The following is a 10,533-nucleotide window of genomic DNA, read 5'->3' as shown; positions in this document are numbered from 1 at the left end:
AGCTTAGGGTGACGGGAGGACGCTAGTTTGTGTCCTCCCGTTACCCTTAGGAGAACTATGGGGAAATGCCCTAACCCCATAGTTCTCCTTTAAGAGCAGGAAGATCAGTTTACACACACAGCTCAGAGGAGGCATACCCACCACCCTCTCCTTGCAAAAACTGCCTGGCTCTGTCAGTTTATACAGCTTGTCACCAACCAAGTAGACTATGCTATGCTTTCCTAATAGAAAGTCCAGCATGCTCTGCAAAGATAAATATATAATATAAATATAAAATAAAAAATATAAATAAAATACAGTTGTATAAATAATGTAAAAAAATGATACCAAACATCAATTTCTAAACCTCTAAACCTTCAAAATAAATGTTGTTAGTAAAATTGTTCTAAAGCCCAAATCTTAGAACAGGGGTGGGCAACTCCGGCCCTCCAGCTGTGCTTTAACTACAAATCCCTACATGCCTCTGCCTCTGAGAGCCATGCCTGTAACTGTCAGTCTTGCAATGCCTCATGGGACTCGTGGTTCCAGAACAGCAGGAGGATCGGACATTTTTTATTGTGTAATTGTATCTGCCATCTCTATTTGTCCTGGCGACTTTTGCACAATTTTCTGAGTTGTCACTGGGACAGAGTGACAAGAGTAAAAAGAGAAAAATCTTCCAAAGGGGACAGTTGTTGCAGTGGCAACTGTCTAAGAGGCAATTTCCCCTGACTTCCTGTTGTGTCTGCAGAACAGGAAGTGAAGGGAAATCTCCCCAACGGGACAGATATGACAGAAAAAGAAAAGGTGACAGAGGTCTTATCCCTTTCACACTTTGTCCCTGCTGAGTATTTCCAAAATATATTTTCAAAGTGAATGTTGATAAAACATAAGGAGGGGTGTGGAATGCATGCCAATGAGAGAGTCAACCAACAGGTGTTTATCGCAATTCTAGCCGGTCTTAAAATATCTGAAGTCATAATTAGATGTGATCTCAACAGGTAATGAAAGTGTTTGAATGGTAAACATTGTGACAGTTATATAAAATGTCAGCCAATAAAGGGACATTTATCTAAATAAGGAAAATATATTTCATGTTAGATTTCCATAGCTGAGGTCGCGTTACAAGATCTGCCCATCAGTTTTACAGGGTCCATCTATAAAAGTGATATTATTATAGTTCAGTCCTCGGATTGTTATATGGGAGATCTGCGGGTCATTGTTCCCAGCTCTTTCCCCTCCACCTAGCAGTTTTGGGTGTAACCTTCCCCCTTTATATGTCCCATCTTCTCCTATTAAATTCTCCATATTGTAAAATAAATGAAAATCCGACAGGGATGGTGGGAGCCCCTCATAATGGGCACAGCTGGGTTACAGACCCAGAAACGCAGCACAGGGATGGTGGGAACTCCTCATAATGGGCACAGCTGGGGTACAGACCTGGGAACTCCGCACAGGGATGATGGGAACTCCTCCTAATGGGCACAGCTGGGGTACAGACCTGGGAACTCCGCACAGGGATGATGGGAACTCCTCCTAATGGGCACAGCTGGGGTACAGACCTGGGAACTCCGCACAGGGATGATGGGAACTCCTCCTAATGGGCACAGCTGGGGTACAGACCTGGGAACTCCGCACAGGGATGATGGGAACTCCTCCTAATGGGCACAGCTGGGGTACAGACCTGGGAACTCCGCACAGGGATGGTGGGAGCCCCTCATAATGGGCACAGCTGGGTTACAGACGCAGGAACTCAGCACAGGGATGGTGGGAACTCTTCATAATGGGCACAGCTGGGTTACAGACGCGGGAACTTAGCACAGGGATGGTGGGAGCTCCTCATAATGGGCAAAGCATGTTTACAGACCCAAAACGCAGCACAGGGATGGTGGGAGCTCCTCATAATGGGCACAGCAGGTGTACAGACCCGGGAACTCAGCACAGAGTTGGTGGAAACCCCTCATAGTGGGCACAGCAGGTGTGCAGACCTAGGAACTCAGCACAGGGATGGTGGGAACTCCTCATAATGGGCACAGCAGGTGTGCAGACCTAGGAACTCAGCACAGGGATGGTGGGAACTCCTCATAATGAGCACAGTTGGTGTGCAGACCCGGGAACTCAGCACAAGGATCTCATCAATAGAGTTCCCAAGAGATAGAGAAGAATGTCAGATGGTTTAACTCCCCAACATCTACCAAAAATAGAAATATCAGCTTTGGGGTGGACAAACCATACAAAAATGCATTTAGCGCCGTGGTCACCTACCCCTAGGTCAGAGCCTCTGTCAGATTTATATTGCTGTCTGTATTCCTGTTGGGGAATTTTCTTCTCACTTCCTGTTAGGACCGGAGGTGATGGAAAGTAGGAACACAGTTACAAATCCAATGATTGCCACGTGTGCCTTCCTGTCCCGAAGATAACTGCACTTCCCATTTCCTACCTGGTTTAACAGAGAGAGGAAGTGAGGGATGGGGTAATGGCAAGAATAAGAACCTGGCCGATATTTTTACTTCTCCACTTTATCGAAAACTAAAACAATCTGTTAAATTAGTTTTTAATAGATTTGTAACACCTTGAGGTCTATTTATAAAAATATTGAAAAGCCATTCACCCTGAAATCTCAGTCATCGTTTGTTCCGTGCGAACAGAGGTAAAAACGAACATTCTCAGTATATTTTCTTTCAGGTTGATAATGTAATACTGCATGATGGACACTAGGTGGAGGGGGTAACCAAGGAAATCAATGTTTATTTTCTATGCTCCTTACCTCCATTATGTGGTATTACATTAAATTAACAAAAAAATATACTAAACAGTTTTTTTCTTCATATAAACAGACTCCTATATGTGATAAATAAAATACATTTGATTTTTATTATACTGGTGTTGCATAGAAAATACTTTATAGCACAGGAAAAGTCCCTTTTTGATATTTTAAAACAAAATAATTTGGCTGACAGTAGGCTTCAACTGGCTTGGGTCAGGCCTGTCACTTGAGTACAAGGAAAGAGCTGAGACATGACATAGACAAAAGGATGCAATGTATTGAGGAAATCATAGCATTCACCGCAATGTTTGCCTTATTACTCGCAGTCTAATTTGTTTCCTTGTTCTGTTTACTTTGTAGGTTGGGATTGATATGGAACACTTTCCGGAATTTGAGAGCGATGTGGATTTTACGGAAAGAATGATATCCGAGCAATCCGTCTTTTGTCTCCCTGCTACAGTAAGTCCTTACAGACAAATTTCTTACAAAAGAACACTGATTTTATTATCATTTCATATAATGTGTACCCAAGTCATATTGCACTTTGATCTGCAGCAAGCTATAAAAAAAAAAAGAGAAATGTCTCACCCTGCCCCAAAACACCTCCCAACTAATCACTATGTTAAAAATCCTAATCTTAAAACTGCTTCTTGTTTGCTATATCTGTGGTCACATGACAAGCAGGGGCCCTAAACATGTGACGGCAGGCATTGGTCACTAAAGAAGGGGTTTTAAAGTTTTAATTGAGAATGGGTGGGAGCAGTAGTGAGGGAGAGATGTGTTTGAAAAGGTGAGGAACCTTTCAAAGTTTTGTCACCCTTTGGCCCCCAACCCCAAGTAGCTGAAGTAGCCAAACCTCCCCACCTCAAGCTCCACACTTACCAAGTTCTTACCACCAAGGATGCAAACTCTGCAGCGGACCATTGTGGTGAGAATTCAGTCAGTATAAAGCTTTGGGCGAAGGGGCTATTTCAGCTCAGGGGGGTGGGGTTAAAGGGTAACAGAACATTGTTTGAAGTGTTGCGTACCCTTTAGCCCCCATTCACAACTTGGTGTGCCCAGGCTGGATTTACTCTCTCTGCTGCCCCAATGCCAGTTTCTTCAATGCGCCCCCCCTGTGTGCAGGCTGCATACAAGTGATCTCGGCGACATCTCTGAGATAACTTGTACAAAACAAACCGCGGCTTCCCCGCTGTACATTTAGATCTGCTTGCCCAAAGTAGGGCTAAATGTAGAAAACAACTACCCACCCAGCACGCAGAACTGCATGTCTCGGGCGTCGGCCTCGGTTAGCCTTGTGGGAAATCCGGCCCTGGCTGTGCCGTCAACATTAAGAATCTTTAGTTGTGCCCTTTAACAGCTTAGATTTGCATCTCTTGTAGCTGGAAAAAGTACATGAGCTTTTTTTTTAGGCAGAATCAATTTTGGTTCCGTAGACTTGAATTGGAAATCCTGGAAACATGCACAGAAGATGAGTTCTTAGCGTGATTTAGCCCCTAACAACCATCTCCTCCACGTAACTAGCATACTATTGGCTAAAACAGTAATTCTGAAGCCTGAAAAACTCTTTTAAATCCCCTAAAAATGCTCATGTTGCTTTTGTGAAACCAGTGGCAGCCATTGGTAGGGTGTTGCCTACACAGTGTACATAGGAGCCCCCACTAATGCAATTTCCTGCTCATGTGATTGACTGGCTGATTTTCCCAGCAGTTCTTCTCTTATTACAACACTGGAACTAATAAGGTGACCATAGCAGGCAGACCCTCCCATTTCCAAAAAAGCAATAAGGAGCGGTACAACCTAACACAGTGACCGGTATATGAACATGAATGTGTGACAATTTAATAAAAGTTCTAAATGGATATGGCAATCCAATGGTAAAAATGGCACTCACTTGATGTGGAGATGATGATTGTCCTGTTAAGTTTATAGTTGACGACTGAAAAGTGTCCTGTGTTTTGACGTTGGAGGTAGTTCTAAATTGGTTTGTGCTGGCTGGTGGCGAGCTGATTACATAGATATGAGTGGTTCAGCCAGCCAGAACAAACCAATTTAGAACTACCCCCAACATCAAAGAACAGGACATTCTTCAGTTGTCAACTATAAACTTAACAGGACAATCATCATCTCCACATCAAGTGGGTGCCATTTTTACCATTGGATTACCATTGAATTGCCATATCCATTTAGAACTTTTATTAAATTGTCCCACATTCATGTTCATATAACGGTCACTGTGTTAGGTTGTAGCGCTCCTTTTTACTTTTTTCTCTATGGTACCATACAGGACACCTCTGCCTGTTTTAGGAGCTTGCACACCTACCACCGGTACCCACAGGTTCCACCAATCATTCCAACACCATACAGAGGTAGTGCGCCTGACATATCTCCATTTTCTTGCTTTTTAGACCCTCCCATTGAGCATATATAGATCAAAAGGCAAAATCAGCAGCAGGTCCATTGGTACACCTCTACCACAACCACCAATATCCTTGACCCATGTTATTCTTTATTCTGTTATTTCAGTGCTTTGAATTTCCCAACTACTTCCGGATCGTGCTCACCGTTCCAGAGGAAATGATGGTAGAGGCATGCAGACGCATACGGGAATTCTGTCAGGAGCATTACCAAGGCGGAGAGGCTGCGCAGGACCTGGAGTGCGACAAATAACAGGACGTTCTGTATCCTCACCGTGTGAGGTTTTCCTCAATAACTCCATCACCCAATTCTAGGCCTTATTCTTTCCATCTGCGTCGAACTGTTGTGAAAACATTAACAATTACTTCCTATACTCCATGTTAAAAGATATTTTATTGTGTGGATGTTTTTAGTTTTTGAAGTGCATGAGAACGTATTATGTCATCAGAAAAAAAATAATGCTGGGCTTCTCTACACATGGTGGCATGCTATATACATATCTAAACAAGCTGGATGTATTGATTTTGTTTGACGAATGTTTGACGATTTCATTTTTTTATTGGCCAATACTTTCATCCTGAAGTCATCTTCAGCACCTGCAGAAAGCTGCAGACAGTCCAGTTCTATTCTAAACCTGCTGGGACTCCAGATATCTAATGGAAGTTGCCTAATGGATATAGGAACCTTCAAGGTTCAAGAACAATGTAACAAAGACACATGATGGCCAAATAATGATGGGCCAAAAATGTCAATCCCAGCTTTGGGTTGCCCAATCAGACTCAATGTGCTGAAACCTCAGAGACCTGGAGTCTTAAAAGTTTTGGCCTTCTACCCATATGATTAATAACTGTTCTTTATTAGCAGAGATGTCCTTTGTTTTCTTTACGATCATTTACTTCCCACAATTTCAAAATCCAAACCCCACCATATTCGAAAGTACATCGGCCATCACACAAGCTTGCCAATGTTACATACTAGAAACACATGGTAAGGATATGGTGGGTCATTGGCTCATAGCTGAATATCAACCAACCTGGATTTCTAACAGGATGGAAGATTATATTTTTTTTTAAATGTATTGTTAAAAAAAAATATATAAATACTTTATGTCACATTCTTATTTTTGTATCCTAACCAAGTTATGCTGCCATAGTATCCGTAGTATATAGCTCTTATATTATATATATTTACTGATATATCTACAAGTGTTTTGGTGGAAATATATTTATTAAAGAAGTCCAAAATGTTTTTATTTTTGTTCACAGTGCCGCTTACAAACCGACCATGGAGTGAACTATATGCATATAATGTTTTATATAATAACTGGTATAGTATTATGTATGCAAGAAGTCACTATTTCCATTTATTTCACATTTTCTGAATGCATGCTCTTTCTGTATGCTATATTTCTATTGTAAATTAAATAAGTTATGTTTTTTTTTTTAATAATAAAGATGATAAAAAATAATGTTATAAGGTGTGTGTTAATTGATTGGACTATATACCTGTATATACAGTAAACTCCCCATTATCCGGCTTTCAAGCATCCAGAGCTCTCAAGTAACCAGTAAGAAAAAATAAAAAATAAAAATCGAGGACATAGTATGTCCTCATTTTTTTTGTCAGTTGCTTGATAGACCCCTATCCCAATCCCTTAAGACTCATCTCTTCAGGGAAGACTATCCCACCTCAACCTAACCGCTCAACCATCACGTGCTCATACAATTCATGCCCACACAGCTACCTCCTCATGTATCACTTGCCCCTCCCTTTCACATTGTGGGCCCTCCTTACCATCTTGTCTTGAATTGTATTGTAATGTCTTTCTTATATTGTAAAGCGCTGCACAAACTGTTGTCGCTATATAAATCCTGTATAATAATAATATAATGATAATAATAGACATGTGCAAACTAAAAAATGTTGTTGTTAGCAACTAAATTTATTTAGTTGCTAATTAAATTGTCTGTTTCAATAGTGTGCAATAGCCAGCCTGCTATTGGCTATGGCAATTTTAAATAGCCAATAGCAGAATCTAGCCAGCAGACGAATGGGTTGGGGATTGTTGCTTAAAGGAGAACTATGAGGTGAGTGCTTTTCACTCACCTCATAGTTCTAGCCGACCTGTGACAATGAGACTGTCACAGGCCGGCTTAGTAGATCGGGAGGTGAGCGAACACATACCGGTGTTCACTCACCTCTCGATCCTGTTACTCTAATTATTCGAGTTTCACCTGTATATAGGCAGAGCCAGCTGTCAGTCACGCAGCTGGGCGGATTGATGTTTACTATTGGCTAAAACAGAAATTCTGAAGCCTGAAAAACTCTTTTAAATCCCCTAAAATGATGTCCGCCTTGATGTGATAAATACAGGTGGGTAAATATTTTAAATATTAAAGAATAGATAATTTATAGTAATATGAATGATCACATTTTTATGCATTAAACATGAGAAATCTCCAGACCACTGTGCGCCCTACCCTGAGCACACTTCAGGATATGCCCTCAAAGTTCTTTACCTGTTCGGAACACGCAGAACAGCAAAAAATATACAAAAATAGTATCAAGCATAGAAAATTAGGGCATCGGCCTTCTGACGCGGGTAGCTCCGCCCACACTCCTTCCCCATAAAATACCGGAAGAGAGATCAGTATGGCGTTCCACTATTGCAAGTGAAACGCCAGCTGACCCCTGGAACTGGACCAGAAAACGTGCAAGCCGCAAGGACCCCCACTTACTTGGACATCTAACAGAGGACCCCCACTTACTTGGACATCCAACAGCAAGTATTGCTAGTCTGGGACAGCCTGTCCTTAGCTAGCAGCTCAGTAGAGACATTGTATTAAGAATACTGAAATGCTGAATGGACTTCCGCATATAGACCTGTGTCTCAGCATTTAAAGGGGAAGTGTTACTTTTTCTTCTATTGATACCTGATTACTGGAACTGACTTATTGTTTGATCTTGCTTCAATCTCACCTAACTTGCAACCAGTTATGCTGTAATAACCTGGGGCAACACATGTGCACCACCTACTCTAAATAAATTGCGGCATATGATGGTAGAGCTCCAAACTCTCAGTTAACGTTGGATTGTCAGTCACGCAGCTGGGCGGATTGATGTTTACTATTGGCTAAAACAGAAATTCTGAAGCCTGAAAAACTCTTTTAAATCCCCTAAAATGATGTCCGCCTTGATGTGATAAATACAGGTGGGTAAATATTTTAAATATTAAAGAATAGATAATTTATAGTAATATGAATGATCACATTTTTATGCATTAAACATGAGAAATCTCCAGACCACTGTGCGCCCTACCCTGAGCACACTTCAGGATATGCCCTCAAAGTTCTTTACCTGTTCGGAACACGCAGAACAGCAAAAAATATACAAAAATAGTATCAAGCATAGAAAATTAGGGCATCGGCCTTCTGACGCGGGTAGCTCCGCCCACACTCCTTCCCCATAAAATACCGGAAGAGAGATCAGTATGGCGTTCCACTATTGCAAGTGAAACGCCAGCTGACCCCTGGAACTGGACCAGAAAACGTGCAAGCCGCAAGGACCCCCACTTACTTGGACATCTAACAGAGGACCCCCACTTACTTGGACATCCAACAGCAAGTATTGCTAGTCTGGGACAGCCTGTCCTTAGCTAGCAGCTCAGTAGAGACATTGTATTAAGAATACTGAAATGCTGAATGGACTTCCGCATATAGACCTGTGTCTCAGCATTTAAAGGGGAAGTGTTACTTTTTCTTCTATTGATACCTGATTACTGGAACTGACTTATTGTTTGATCTTGCTTCAATCTCACCTAACTTGCAACCAGTTATGCTGTAATAACCTGGGGCAACACATGTGCACCACCTACTCTAAATAAATTGCGGCATATGATGGTAGAGCTCCAAACTCTCAGTTAACGTTGGAGAGTGATGCCTGGAGCTCGACCCTGATACCGTACCCTCTCACAGACCTCCCTTGACTTCAGCTACTCCGCAGCTGAGATTCATATAACCAGACTTAGTCATTACAGAATAGTGGAACCCGTAAAAATGAATCCAGCGGAGCTTGCTGCGCACATAGTCGCTATTACACAGAGGGTAGAGAATCTATCTAAAACTGTGCAAGAATTACAGCTAGAGAATCAGGAGTTACGCGAAACCGTTACTCTGAACGCAGCCGTACCAAGAGAACCAAGAGACGGACCCGAGCCTAAAGTTTGTCCTCCTGAGCCATTCTCAGGGAACCGAAAAAAGTATTGGGAATTCATCAACTCCTGTAGATTGATGTTTGACCTCCATCCCCGTACATACCCCACAGATAGGATAAAAGTGCTGACCCTGATCTCCTATCTTAAAGGAGAACCCAGAGCCTGGGCTACTACCTACATAGAGGAAGACCACCCTGTTCTAAACGATTATACACTGTTCCTCGAGTCCATGTGCCTCCTCTACGAGGATGCCAGCAAACAGCTCACCGCGGAATCAGCCATCCGAGCATTAAAACAGGGGAAACGTCCCTTAGAGGATTTCATTGCAGAGTTCCAACGATGGGCCAGGGAGACCGAGTGGAATGATATCGGTCTCCGTAATCAGTTCCGCCTCGGTCTCTCAGAGACACTAAAGGATGAGCTCGCTAGAGAAGAGTTGCCCGATACCCTGGAAGCCCTCATACAGAGGGCTATATCCATCGATAGAAGGCTTAGGGAGAGACGTGCTGAACGCAGTTCATGTAGTTATCCATCACCCCGGAGAGCCAGTCCCCCAAGGGAGGAGAAAATGGAGATCGGGGCCATAAGGGGACCCCTCTCCCAAACTGAGAAGACCCGCAGGCGAAGCCACAACTTATGCCTCTACTGTGCTTCCCCCCAGCATGTGGTGGACAACTGCCCTGTAGTTACCAGAAGGAGCGGAGGTAAGACTGTACAAGTCTGCAAAATGTCTCCCACTAGCCTTCAATCCACTCATTACGTGTACATCTCTCTTACCCTACAGTGGGACCAGGAGTGGATGACGACTAGAGCCATGGTGGATACGGGGGCATGCGGCAACTTTATTGATGTCCATGTTGTGTCCAAAAATAAAATACCACAGTCAAAAAAATTAACACCACTCTCTGTAAGTTTTATAGATGGTACAACCTCTTCCGCAGGGCCTATCTGTCACCAGACTCAGTCACTTCTGGTCACCTGTGAAGGGAGCCACACTGAATATCTCACATTCAATGTATTTCCTTCTCCGCTTTTCACGGAAATCCTAGGATTATCATGGTTGAGACTACATCAACCCAAGATATTATGGACGCCAGAGGGTGTCAGTCTAGATTCCTCTTATTGTAAGGAGACTTGCTACCCCATTAACCCGTTG

At 42.7% G+C, this 10,533-nt stretch overlaps 1 protein-coding gene across 1 annotated transcript in view; it reads left to right on the top strand.

Annotated features, from left to right (window-relative positions):
• The window catches only part of TAT (tyrosine aminotransferase), a 27,476-nt gene extending 21,793 nt beyond the window's left edge, over positions 1-5,683 (top strand). Inside the window, exons 10-11 of the mRNA XM_018555880.1 lie at positions 3,107-3,205; positions 5,273-5,683. Of these exons, the coding sequence (XP_018411382.1) occupies positions 3,107-3,205; positions 5,273-5,416 (243 nt within the window). The 3' untranslated portion in view covers positions 5,417-5,683. The remainder of the gene's footprint in view (positions 1-3,106; positions 3,206-5,272) is intronic.
• The last annotated feature ends 4,850 nt before the right edge of the window (positions 5,684-10,533 follow it).

The sequence above is a fragment of the Nanorana parkeri genome, unplaced genomic scaffold (genome assembly GCF_000935625.1).
Source record: "Nanorana parkeri isolate BGI_ZX_2015 unplaced genomic scaffold, ASM93562v1 scaffold216, whole genome shotgun sequence".
NCBI lineage: Eukaryota > Metazoa > Chordata > Amphibia > Anura > Dicroglossidae > Nanorana > Nanorana parkeri.
Note: the sequence above shows the minus strand (reverse complement) of the source record. Positions and strands in the feature narration are given on the sequence as shown.